The sequence below is a fragment of the Bison bison genome, unplaced genomic scaffold (assembly GCF_000754665.1).
Source record: "Bison bison bison isolate TAMUID 2011002044 unplaced genomic scaffold, Bison_UMD1.0 scf7180017864518, whole genome shotgun sequence".
NCBI classification, from domain to species: Eukaryota; Metazoa; Chordata; class Mammalia; order Artiodactyla; family Bovidae; genus Bison; species Bison bison.
The window spans coordinates 1365288-1379218 of record NW_011495071.1 but is presented as its reverse complement, the minus strand read 5'-3'; the positions used below and the strand labels follow the sequence as shown (position 1 = coordinate 1379218).

At 44.7% G+C, this 13931-nt stretch overlaps 1 protein-coding gene across 1 annotated transcript in view; it reads left to right on the top strand.

The window, feature by feature from the left end:
* LOC104981318 (placenta-expressed transcript 1 protein) overlaps positions 1–11743 on the top strand; it is a 12193-nt gene extending 450 nt beyond the window's left edge. The window contains exons 2-4 of the mRNA XM_010830335.1: positions 4266–4467; positions 8544–8605; positions 10782–11743. Coding sequence (XP_010828637.1) covers positions 4266–4467; positions 8544–8605; positions 10782–11062 — 545 coding nt within the window. The 3' untranslated portion in view covers positions 11063–11743. The remainder of the gene's footprint in view (positions 1–4265; positions 4468–8543; positions 8606–10781) is intronic.
* The last annotated feature ends 2188 nt before the right edge of the window (positions 11744–13931 follow it).

Here is a 13931-nt window from a genome sequence, read left to right as displayed (position 1 = left end):
GCTGGGACGTCGACTGCAGAAGGGAGAATGAGAATGTGGGAATGGGTGGATTGGGTGGGACGCTTCCTGCATGTCCCCTCTGTGAAGCTGAGCCACGAGAGTCAAGACACCCCAACACTCAGGTTAAGCAAGTCGCAGCAAGAGCACAACTGTGGCAAGTTCTCTCACTTAAAGTGGACTTAAACTGTCTGTATTTGGGAGGGGGGAGGCATTTTTATTATTTTAAGAAGCAATAATTGCACCTCAGTTTGTGGTCTTTTCCCATCCACTTGATAAAACGATGCCACCATGGATGACTGTGTACTGTGCAACTCCAGGAAACACTGCTCACATTCAGTCTATGGGCAGAACATCCAGTGAGTGAGACAGGGAAAGCGTTACGCCCCACCCGGTAAATGAGGAGTGTGAAGCTGAGAGAAGTTAAATGACTTGCTCAGGGTCTCACAGCTAGTAAGTGGCAGAAGTGCCTCTTGAATCTTAGTCTTTTCGTTCTGAATCCAGTGCTTTTCCTTGATGTGCCTAGAACTATTATATAAACATCCCTTTGGGGATCAGTCAGACCTGCAAGTCAAGGCAAGTGCTCTCTAATACAACGTTCATAATAACAATAAATTTAATATGGTTGTTTACATGTACCAATACATTTAGCCCTCACAGTGACCTGCTGGGTAGATGCTGTTGTCATCCCCTGTTTGTAAATGAGAAAACAGGCAGAGATGCCAGGGAATCGCTCAGGTCACAGAACCACTTAAATGATGGATCTGGGATCTGAACTTGAGCTTTCTAGCTTCAGAGACCCTTCTCTTAATCACAACACTGTACAGCTCTCAATTACAGGAGTGAGAGCTGAGACATCTTCCTGTGTTCTGAGTACTGATCTAAGGGGAAATGCTAGTATCATCTGCATTTTACAGATGAGAACTGAGGCACCGGGGAGTTACAGTTTTGTCCAAGGTCACTAGTAGAGTGTACCGCTAATATTTGAACCTAAATAATAGCCACGAGTTGTCCAGCTTTGTCCAGTCAGGCCGTCCAGCTTCAGAGTCTGCCTCCTCATCTACCATGTTACCCTGCCTCTGTTAGAACTCTCACCAGATTTTGCAGAGAACACTGGAGTGGTCCCCACACCCACGGTCCACAGATTCCAGGCTTGAGCAGGAGAATGACTGTCGCCTGCCTCCACACACTCATTCTGGCTAGTCCTTTTTCCTGTTTTTTTCCCCCCTTGGGGACTGTCACTAGGTGCCTCGGCTGTGGCAAGGCTCCCTATGTCTGACTCCCTCAGGCAGCAGATCTTGTTCTAACCAAGGCAGGGAGGATGATCTTGTGATCCAAGATGAGGCCCAGGAGGTGTGGGCTTGTGTACAGGGAAGAGTGGGAGCTTGCATACAGGGAAGGATCTGGGTGGTCAGAGATCTCAGATGTGGGACTTAAGATAACAAACACATCATGAGGTGAGGAATTTTGCTGTTGAAATGGAAGAGAAAGAAACCTATCTTGTGAAGACGCAAAGGGTGTGGGTGGGGCAGTTAGAGGTGGTGGTGGCAGAGAAACCTTCTGAAAGTAGGAACACAGGAGAAAGAAGAATCAAAAGACGATCCGTAAGACAACCCATAAGGGAACGTGCCAGATGAGACGGACATGGTATTTACCGAGGCATCAGGTACCAGAAGCAGAAACTAAGACTCATGAACATCTGCTATGCATCATGCATGTCTCTAAACTTCATCTGATTTCCTCTCTGTCCAGAAATGTGCTAAAGCTTTGTGATAAACTGACTCACTGTAGGAATGATTTAAGTTGAGAGTCAAAATCCTATGCCCTTGGATATGTGATGTATCAGATTCCACACCTGGAATTACACAACAGGCTCATGATTTCCTTGTGTCATTACAGGACCTCATGGGATTCCCAGGACTTCTGGGAAGACCAAGTAAATGTCCACACAGGCCAACTGCTTCTCCTTATTTTAATATTGATTTTTTTTTTAATTTCAGGGTTTGTGTTAAATGGTTTGGCAGGTTTCAAGGTACAGTTGCAGCTCATGCAACATCATAGAACAGGTTCCCTGGGTCTGCCTTAATATCAGTCAAAGAAATTCGTAAGGCAGTAGCATTTATAATACATTATAATGTGCGGGGTAAGCATCTGCCTCTGTTTTTACTTTGACAGGCAAGAGAAATTTAACTTGCTTGCCTTTTTTCCTGAACCTTCAGCTTTAAGGTACTGTGCAACTCTGGATGCATAACTTTTTAAAAAATCAGTGAGCAGCTACTTCGTGCTTTCCAGGTACCCAGCACTGGATTGCCCAGATCCACAGGAGAAACTACAGTTCCGGTACAAGTCAGAATGTAATTAAGTCCTCAACTCTATAGTTAAAAGCGTACATGATTCAGGAATGAGAGGAAAAGAGAGCAGGATCTTGGAGAGTAAGTGGGGGTGAGATGTGAGGAGAGAAGGAAAATTCCAGGCAGGCACCAGATATGAACAAGGGTGAGCGGCCGGCAAGCCAGATGCGTCTGCAGAATAGAGGAAGCTTCGCTATCCTAGAGGAGGGGTACAATCCGCAGAGTGAGTGGGGTTACGACAGTCACGAGAGCTGTGTGCTGGGTGTTGGGAACAACAGAACAGAAGCAGAAATACAAAACCAAAAATGTTTAGAGGCTCTAGAAAGAAAAGCACTTTGAAGATTTTGGACAGGTGTGGGTCCTCAGGTGGCAGTCTGAAGGGAGGGGGCCATGGAGGTCAGGAAACTAAATAATACAGAAAACTAGGAGGGATGAAAGGAGGATGTAAGCCAGAGAGAGAGAGAAAGCAGAAGGGCAAAGGCAAGCTCAGAGCCCCCCTCCCTTCCCTCACCCTCCACAACAGGACCAAGACAGGCTTGATGATGACTGGATGACACTGTTGCTCATTAGCATCCACCCCACCACCATGCATAGGTATTAAGGACAAATATCAGGTTCTGGCTGAGCAAGTCAGAGCCAGGGGATCTGGCTCAGCAACCTTAACTGGCAAAAACAAACAGAACAGAGAACTGTTTCATGCTAAGAATAAAAATGACAACTTAGCCAACACCCACCAGTACTAAAGTTTTTACATTCCTCTCTTCACTATCCCAAGAACCTTTCAAGATAAAGTATCATGATCTCCACACAATGAAAGATAATGTCATTGTCCTCATACCTAGAACCAAGCCTAATGCAAAGCATAAATATTTGTGGAGTGAATGATGGACAGAAAAGAAACCAAGGATCAGAGGTGAAGTGACTTGGTCCTAAATGCTGGGGCTAGGATTCAGATCCAGGACTGTCTGCTTTTATCATGCTACATGATCAGTTTTCTTTATTTTGTAAAGGAGAGGCTGTTGAAGGAATTTGGGGTGGTTGGGAGGGCCCTAGAGAATAATACCCTTAGGATTGAGAAACTTGTTCAGAAGGGATCTTCTAAGGGAGGAAATGGACAAACTGAAATATTCTCTTGAAATTCCCTCCCTAATACACTTTGGAATGCTGAAAATAGCATGTGGAATTCACAAGTATCAGTAGCCCACGCCACTGTGGGCACACGCTGGGCTAAGTCAATAGGTAAGATTCACTGAGTAGAGGGGAACAGGGAACCCTGAGTGGTTATTTGATATTAGGTGCTTGGATTAGGGCCTCTGGGTCTCAGAGCCCCACCTCCCTTCCCTCACCCTCCACAGCAGAGACCAAGAACATCAGCATTTCTGGAGCCAGCAAATAGATTTTGTTTGACTAGGCAGTAACAGACCCTTATTTCCTGAAGCACTTCCCAGGAGGCCCACTTGAGCTTTTCAGATACATCTACAGCTTCAATCCCCTCACTTCACTATCGTGCCACCCACCCACCCACAAAGGACAGAACTCTCATCTCACAGATAGGAACAGGACTCAAGAGGTTAAAAGTCAGCCAGGATCTCATCCCTGGTATGTAGCAAAGCCAGGACCAGAGCACAGGTCTTCTTTTGTCCACCTTTTCCTGTAGAAAACTTGGAAAACACACAAAAAAGAACTAGGAAGAAAATAAAAATCATCTATAGTTGCACAATCAGGAAATCCTCATAGCTAATATTAATGTACTTTCTTCCAGATTTTTTTCAACTTATTTTTTATTTGATAAAAATGGGGCCATACTTTATTTACATACTAATTGTAACTTTCTTTTTTCATATTTAATTTTGATTTTATGACCCCATCTCTCGTCTCACTGCACAGACAGCTGACTGTTTCCTTAATTCCTTCTAGTGTCAACTCAAGTGAGTCATGGTATTATCTCTGTGGTCTTGGAAGCACGGGACCAGAACAAGTCAGTCATTGGCTCCTGGGAAAACCCCAGCGACCATTGTGAAGGCAGAGCTGAGTACTACTTGAAGGGTAATTTCAGCACGCTCTTCAAGGCAAAATGGATGTCTCCTAATTCCACGGACATAACTACAGTCAAGATAAAGTAAGAAATGATCCATAAATGATTTGCTCTGGGGCTTTTACAATTTCATACTGGGTTTGTACAGTTTTATACTGACCTTGGAGGATTCAAAATACAATCCAGATATGATGTGAAGAATTCAGTAGCTGCACGCCTTTTCGCCTCACCGTTCTTTGTCCTACGTTTTATCTGCAAAAGTTTATACATCACACATACACACACACACACACACACACACAAACACACAAGGTATGCTCAACAAACAGAAAAAAATTGGTGTTAAAGACAAACCCAGAGCTGGAGAGTAGTTAAAGCAAAATGAATGAATGAATGAATGAATGGATAAACACAGATTTTATTTGGGACTATTGCAATAAGAGAAAAGAGAACTCAGTATAGAACCAGTCTCCGTTCTGAATACAACATGGGCAAGTGTGAGTTTATAGCCAAGAAACAGGGGAGAGGGTGAGCGGATGGAAAATCAGTAAGAGGAAACATCAAAACCTGTCAGAGGGATCCTGGCTAAACTGACCTAAAAGGGTTCCTGCTGAAGGCAGGCCAAGGTGATCAGATATCACCTGGGGATAGTAGAGGATGAGGAATTCAATCAGATAATAAGGGTGATCAGATATCAAGGGTGGGAGGTTCTTGCTAAATTGACTTATGAGGAGTCTGGTTAAAGCTGGATTTTACAAGGAAGTGCACAGATGGGTAGGAGAAGGTTCTAGAACCTGACTTAAGTTTGGATTGAGAAAGAACTCATGTCATTGGCACCCAATTTGCTTCAAATTCTCTATATTCCCCTGCTACTTCCACCCAATTCACTCCTATTAGTCTGGGGCTGACAGAACTCCAGAGCCAGGCAGGGTTGGGGGCAGCAGTAGCAAACGGTTAAAAATAAAGACACTCATCCTGAAATCATCTGGCTACCTTAGCACTGCCCTCTCTGCCAAGCCCTGTGCAGTTGAAGGAGACTTGCTAAACTGAGGATGCAGAGAAGCTGCCTGTAGCCAAGAGCCTGCAGGACAGGTGCTCTTAGCCCCCACTGTTATTGAACCAAACCCTCCACTTGCCTGCTGCAAAATGCAGCCAATGTACTGACACTGGGTGGTGATGAAAGAAAGGATAGTGTTTACTGCAGGCACCGAGGGAGGAAAATGGGTGGCTCAGGCACGAAAGACCTGGTCTGATGGCCCTCAGGGAAGGTCCTTCAAAGGCCATATCTGGGGTGAAGTTTGCAAGGGGCATGACTTTCTTCTGATTCACCAGTGGTAGTGAGGTGACAGAGTGATGTTTCAGAAGTCCTAATCATCAGCCTTCTGATTCCAGACAGTCTGGGGTCTGTGTGCCTGTGGTCAGCACGTAGTTGGCGTCCTCCACCTGGGCAGGCGGTGGTCTTAATTTCTGAAGAACAACGCAAAAATACGTGTGATATTGTTATGTATATCCCTTGAAGAGAACTAGGAGTCTGTTTTGTCACTGAAGTATGGTTTCTTGACTGTCTTTCCCTTGTTTCTACCTTTCTTCACTTCCCTAATTAGTAACTGATGGTTCTGCTCTTTGGAACTCAAGGAGGGTCTAGGAAACTAAAGCCTTATTTGACAAACAAGAAATGGGGGAGTATGGAGGGGGTTTTGTACCAGAGTGGGCCTCCAGGTCCTGCTTGGTTTTAGTCCCCCCTTTTCTTTGATACTACTCAATCCTAAGGGGAATAGGAATAGGGAGAAGTGTCAGCATAAGAAAGAGAATAGAGTTTTGGATAGAGAGGTTAGTCATAAACTCAGCAGGGGATCTCAGGTTTAGCGGGACTCAGTTTCACCACTACACAGAGAATCATTTTTTAAAACATAGATGCATTTTGGAAATGGCTTGCTAGCAGAACGTGTGATGACTGTACAATAAAATTGGCTTCCTAGTGTCCCACAAAATGAACACAGATTCTGAGGTGAGGCCACCGGGGACTCGCATTACAGTTTAAAAGAAAATTTCTCTCACTCCCAGTTAGGGATTTGTTTTTAGGTTCTCATCAAGGACCAAATGTTGTGAGGTCCCTATACTTTCAGACTGCCCTTTTGTACTGAAAGGGCAAGTCTGACCATCAGGCCATGTCCACTATGTCCAGGCCTTTGTAGACAGTGAGGATGGTCATGTTATCAGGCTTCTCTACCCTCTCCTGCCACACCCTGGGCCTGGTCAAACCTAGCTGTCTCTGGAGCTCTGGAGGGGGTACTGTTATGTCCACAGAGTGACTTGCAAGGGTAGAATCCAAAGGAAGCTGCTACCACCCAGACTCACAATGACAGCAGCCTTTTAGAAGCCAGCCAGCACCAATGAGGGCAATGAATTTCCTTTCATCTCACCTCCTTAAGTCCTCCACACTTCCTGCAACAATAGATGGTTTGCAAAGTGCACATGCGACATTGTCTGACAATGCCTTACTGTGCAGCGAGGCTGACGAGGGAAGGGAGGTAGCACCGGGGCTAGAGGAAGCCCACTGTGCTGGGTAGCGCACAAAGGGGAACAGGAGGGAGTTCCTGCCCAGAATGTTACAGTGAGGACTGGGGAGGCAGGGCCTATGCAACAGTAATGACTGAGCTTATACATCACTTCCTCAGAAAGCATTCCCCGAAGCCCCACATCAAGTCCTGCTCCCAGTTTACTTACTCTCATCACTGCCACTGCTTCATCCAAACACGTGTCACAACAGTGACCAATTTACTCGTCAGTCGATTATTTGTTTCAAGTCTTTCTCTCTGAAGGGACTCGAAGTGCCACCAGGGTAAGAACCAGGTTTGCACTGTTCACCACTGTCCCCATAGCATCAAGCATAGGGGTTGGCATGTAGTGCACTCTCTTTAACTGTTAATGCCTGGACAAGATTGTTGTTGTTCAGTCACCAAGTCGTGTCTCACTCTTTGTGACCCCATGCACTGCAGCATGCCAGGCTTCCCTGTCCTTCACTATCTCACCGAATTTGCTCAAACTCATGTCCATCGAGTGGGTGATGCTCTCCAACCATCTCATGGACAACAGCCTGATATAATAACAGACCCACTGATACTAGAACAACAGACCAAGCTGTACAGATCATTTAACAAACTCTGAGCACCACCTATGATGCTAAGTGTCAGGCGTTGTCGATGACAGAACTGGCCCTTGAGGAGCTGGCCCTCCAGTGTGAGGAGAGGCACACAGCTAGGCTGTGCAGTCTCCCTGCCGCAGACCTATCTGGGTTCATGACAACAGGGAAAAGCAATGTCATAGAGGCTACCGTTGAGTCTGTGGGCAGATGTGCCTGGGACTAGTATTACAAGCAGATAGACTGGCCTGAACAAAGACTGCACTGTACACCAGCCTGTGCGGAGTACAGGGCGGTGGAGTAGATGGGGGAGAGGAGTGGACATGAGCTCGTCTGGAGTAAGAGGTTCTCAGTCAAGCCAATATAGAGAAGATCACTACTGAATGATCTGCTAGATGTGCTGTAAACTTGTTGTTCAGTCACTAAGTCCTGTATGACTCTTTGCAACCCCATGGATTACAGCATGTCAGGCTTCCCTGTCCCTCACTATCTCCCTGAGTTTGCTCAAACTCATGTCCATTGAGTCAGTAATGCTATCCAACCATCCCATCCTGTCACCCCGTTCTCCTCTTGCCCTTAATCTTTCCCAGCATCAGGGTCTTTTCCAAGGAGTCAGTTCTTTACATCAGGTGGCCAGAGTATTGGAGTTTCAGCTTTAGCACCAGTCCCTCCAATGAATATTCAGGAATGATCTCCTATTTAGCATTGACTGGCTTGATCTCCTTGGTGTTCAAGGGACTCTCAACAGTCTTCTCCAGCACCATGGTTCAAAAGCATCCATTTGTCAGTGCTCAGCTTTCTTTATGGCCCAACTCTCACATCCATATGTGACTACTGGAAAAACCATAGCTTTGACTAGACGGACCTTTGTTGGCAAAGTGATGTAAATAAAGTGATATGCTTATAAAGTATGTAAGCACAAAAGGAACTAAGAGGTTGGGGTCCCCTAGGAAGGCAGCCATATGAGCTGAGCTTGTGAATTCCTCACCATTAACTCTCCTCGATTTGCCCTCCACAGCATCTACACTGTCAATTCCCTGAGAAATGCTGAACTTGATTCCATAACACTGCCGGAAGTTGGTAAGTTCCTCTGCAGCCTATTTACATATCTGGCAGTGAAATCCATCAGCCTGGAAAATAATCTTGTGGGTGCCCTAGGAAAAAAAGAGTCTACTTGTGCATTACCCAGATACCAGCTGAGTCTTTCAGCACCTTGAGATCTCATAAGATAAACTCAACCCTGTGCCCTGTGGGAAACGAAAGCCAGTTCCAGCGGGCCTTTTATTCTCATGGTCACTTGTGGCTCCAGACTCCAGCTTCCTCAGGAGCTCTTTCCATATCTGCAGGGATATGTTCCTTCCTCAATTTCCGTAATAATCGCCCCTCGCACAAAGCCTTCATAGGTATAGCAGACCCTACTGAAGAGTTTAAGGGAAGAGAAGAGGGATTTGTACAAAGAAGGGCTGATAACAATGAAAACCAATAATGCCACTAGTTCTCAAGGTGGCCTCTGGCCTCCAACACAACCAGGGATTTCCACTTACCTTTACCAGGCTGTCGTCCTCGACTTCAAACCATCGCGAGGCTCCTTGCCCTCTTTCTCTCCTTTCTCTGCCCCTTTCCTTCTCTCTTATCTCTCTCTGGGAAGCTAAAATGAATTCAAGAAACAGGTTCAGAAAAGATAGGTAGCTTGCCAAAGGCTGCACAGAAACTAACGACAAAACCAGGACTCAAATTCCACATCTTGTACTTCTCTCCACTTTTCTTGAACTTACATTAAAACTATAAATACAATCTTTTTTTTTTAATTAAGTTTTAAAATACAAGCTTCAGCCAAGAACAGGAAATATTAGTCTTTCTCAATGCCCAGACAACAGGTCTTCCTCGTGAGCCCTCAAACACTGAAATACATCTAGTATGCTGCCCATTTTCCTGTCAGTCAAGCATTGCAAATGTGGTCAAAGACATATCTGTTTTCCACAACAGATGTTAAAGTGATCATGCCAAATCAAGCTATTTTACAAAAACATTAACTGTTTCTTTGGTGGCTTCCCTTTGTGAAAAGATTGGGATATTATTCTCTTTCCAGGACATTTTCAAAATGAACACTCATATACATACAAGGAAAAGAAAATAAAGTTTGTTTCTAGTCAGGACCCCTTGGTGCTCAGTTCCTCAGTCGTGTCCGACTCTTTGTGACCCTATGGGCTATAGCCCGCCAGGCTCGTCTGTGCATAGTTTTTCAGGCAAGAATACTGGAGTGGGTTGCCATTTCCTACTCCAGGGGATCTTCCTGACCCAGAGATTGAACCCATGTCTCATGCGTCTCCTGAACTGGCAGGCTGATTATCACTGAGCCACCTGGAAAGCCCCCCAGAACTCCTTAGCTCCACACTAATAAAATCAAGATTTTGAAAAAATAAGGAAAAGAAAGCATTTGTGTTCAGACTTTTGGCTCAGTGGTGTGCTAGAGAAACATTTGCCCTGAGGAAATGCTAAATGAGATAGACAATGCTACAAAGCTGGAAGGCACTTCCAGGTGGGCAGAATGCAGACAGGTCTGAGCAAATTACTGGGCATTTCCCTCCTCCTTCTTTATAGTCCCTTCCATGGTTCACTCAGACCATTGGAGGTGTCATTGCCAAGCTCCAGCTTTCCAGGAGCAGACAGCCTCCCAGGGATATAGGCCTAGCTTTCTCTGCTTCTTTGCAAGGCAACCTCAGAGAACCAACATGTGGTCAGATCACCGTGAGAATGACCAGTGCCTCAGACACCACGAAAATGGATTCATGGGTTTGGACAGGACTTGTTTACACTTCCTTGAAAGCAGAGTTAGCCATCCTCAGGTCTGAATGGTGTCTAGCTCTTACAACCTTTGAAATTAGCAAAAATTAAATATTTGTACTGATTGATCAAATATAATATTAAGGACATGAGGACATTTGAGGGCAGACTACTTTCCCAATAGCAAATTCGGTAGTTATATAAGTTCAGTATAAATTCGGTAGTTATATAAGTTCAGTATAAAGTCCTTCTTCCATAGACCTTAAGGTCAGAGTGTTTATTTTTTGATCCTTGACATTCTGTACCCCCTGGCTTCCCTCTCCTCTACACACACTCAACCCTTGAGAAAGGGCCACTGAATTGTGCCTATGAACTCTGGTCCCAGCACTGTCTCACATTAGCCTCCCTTCTGTAGTGCCCACTCACCACCAAAAAGAGGTTCTGATGCCAGTGTTGTTTTTTTTTCCCCCAGGGACTGTGACCGTCAAGCACGTCTCAACCAAGCAGGTCATAACGACCCCAACCCACAAACCAACCCCGGCCCCGCCAAAACCAACCACAAACCCACAGAAAACAACCACAAACCACTCCATACCAACCACTAGCCTCCCCAAGCCAACCACAAGCCTCTACACATCCCACCCCAAACTAACCACAACCCACAAAAGCTCAGCCAACAGAGCCTTCCTCTGCCCCATGAGAGAGGCCATCCAGATCCTGTTCATCTTTCTCATCAGCACACTCCTCTTCTAGAAGGAAGCGGAGGGAATGACTGCTCCTGGCTCTGCTGCATCCTTCTGTGTTCAGTCCCAACCCAGGGCTCTGACCTGTGTGAATGACCTCTGTGAATGATTTGCGCTCTCAGACGTAAAACACTACTGCCACTGCTTCAGATCCAAATGGAGACCTGAGGGTCACCTAGACCCGATCTAGGTGTAACCTGGAATTCTGGCTCCTAACCGAACGTGCTGGCAGCCAGTTCCCTAGCCAATCTAAACTTCTATTTAGATGTGAAACCAGTAGCATCTAAAGGGCAAGAAAATAACAATGTACCGTGTCTGAGTAGCCAAGGATAGTAGAAAGGCATTATTTTCTGTCATACCAAATAGACTGTACCTCAAGCAAGAATAATGAATGTGTTAAATTCAAATATGTCTTTAACGAGTGATTAACTGAAAATACAGAAAATGTCATCTAATCTTATTCACTTATGTGAGCATTAAAAAGAAATCAATGGATTTAAAATAGATAATTAATAAAGACCAATTGTATAGCACAGGTAGCTCTACTCAATATACCATAGTGACCTATAAGGGAAAAGAATCTTAAAAAGAGTGGATATATGTGTATGTAAAACTGATTCACTTTGCTATACACCTGAAACTAACACATTTTAAATCAACTATATGCCAATAAAAATTTTTTTAAAAAAAAACCAATGGAATGGTGAGAGTATGTGTTTTTAAGGCCAGATATAAGAGTAAAATTTTAATTTTTCTCAGGTGCAATTTGGTCATTTTTCCCCTCCTGGTAATTTCCACTAAAACAAAAGGGCAAAATATTTATAATACTCATAATGTAATATAAAGCCAAAAGAAAGCATGGCATTTCCAATAAAAAGCAACCCCATTTTCTTTTAAAAGTCATGCTAAATTCCAGGATGCCAACATTCAGTGACTGGGTGCCAGCTTCCAGCTGGCCTTTCTCAGGGACCGCTTCTGTCAGTCTCTTCTTTTCCCTGTGAATAGGGCATACTTTCCCATTTTGTAGGTCTTTAATTTTTGTCAAAAACAACATTTTGAATATTACAATGTGGTAACTCTGGAAACCAGATTGTGCCTTCCCATCAGGGAATGTTGTTAAGGGCTGCAATTATCCATTTGTCTAGTAACTTTTCTACACTGATTTTGCAAAGACCGTGTTCCTTGTTGAATGTGGTCCCTGAAGTCTCTTTTCTGTTATCTCAGTGGCCAGCCAGTGACCTGACAGATTTTCATATATGTCAAAATCTAGCAGCCTCTTTCCTCATTAAGCATTCCCCTAACAACTGGAGTTCAGAACAAGTTGACCCTGACAGATTTTGCTAGCTTAAGGAAGGTCTCTCAGTGGAGGGACAAATTCTGTGAGGTCCTTACTCTACCATTTCCTGTGACATCACTTGGTAGCCACTATGAGTATTTGCCAGGCACTGTACTATGCGTTTTATGTGGCATCATCTCTCTTAACCCTCACAACAACCCAAAAGATAGAGCCATTTTACAGAGGAGGACACTCAGGCAGAGAGAGAGAGAAATAACTTTCCCAAAGTCACTCAGTGAACAGGTAGTGAAGCTGGGTTTTGAAGAGTGGGCTACACCACTTCAGAGCCTGCACCTTTACCTAGAACACCTTCAGGGCTCCCTGAGCAGCTCCTACATCACATGGGATCCCCCAGAATAACCAGCTTCCCAGGGTCAAATGACAGGGAGAGGGTGTGGGTGTGTCTCGCTATCACGACAAGCAGGCTGCATGCTCCAGCGATGCTCCTCCAGCCTCCACTTCTCTGCCACCATCTCCAAGATAAGTTGCAGTGAGTGAACCCTAACCCAACAAGCTAGGAATGCATTTCATATTTGTCATTCATCGCCTAACCTGATGCCTCAGCTCAGATTCATTGTGGAAGGTGACAAATACTGGAGCCTCAGCAAAGACACTATCTGAAACTGGAAAATGTTTAGACTCAAAGAAATCTGGTGTAGATGAATTCAGACAAGCAGTACACTGGATTAGGAGACAAGAAACCTATTAATTTCCACTTCTGCCGCTAAGTAGAAATGTGACCTTAAAGAAATCACTTTACCTTCTTCTGCCTCAGATTTTTTATCTGTTAGATACAAGGCTGGCCCCCAGGTGATATCTCAGCCCTCCTCCAAGCGTCAATTTTGATTTCTTGGTCACACCCAGACTAGTTCTAAGGGTCTAGTCAGAGATGCCAAGTAGGTGTACCTTATGTCATACCTGACTGATTGGCAGGGGCTGCTGGGAACACTGTTGAGGATTCCAAAGCAAAACCTAGCATCAAAAATTCTTCATATTCAACTAGTGATATCTTCCTGGGGCTCAGGAGGCAGGAAGTGAAGCAGAACCTGCTCCTAGTATTTGCCATTCTTGGTCACTCCTTAAGTGAATCCAATAAGTGGCAAGCACGTCGCGAGCAGCAGAAGAGTAAAGGAGTATGTACACTCACGGTCTCAGGAATAGCTACTCCTGATCCTCACTAATGGGAAAGTGATACACCAAAAAGAAAAAAAAAAAAACACAGGCAATGACAAGGAAGCCCACAGTTTGCACTTAATGCACAGAAAGAGATGGACAGTTTATCGCTCCCACCCTCCCTTGCCCAACCTTGCTCTTCCATGTGTGTGCTTTGTTTGCAGCTTCATGGTTTGTAAATTCAATGCATTCTCATCCTGTGTCAGAAACAGTAACTGCCTCCCCATTTAAGGGAAGTGATTATTCATTCTGAGAAAGTAGTAGAAAGAAAATTGTGCTGTGCTGCGCTCAGTCGTGTCTGACTCTTTGCAGCCCTATGGACTTCAGCCTGCCAGGCTTCTCCATCCACGGAATTTTCCAGGCAAGAATA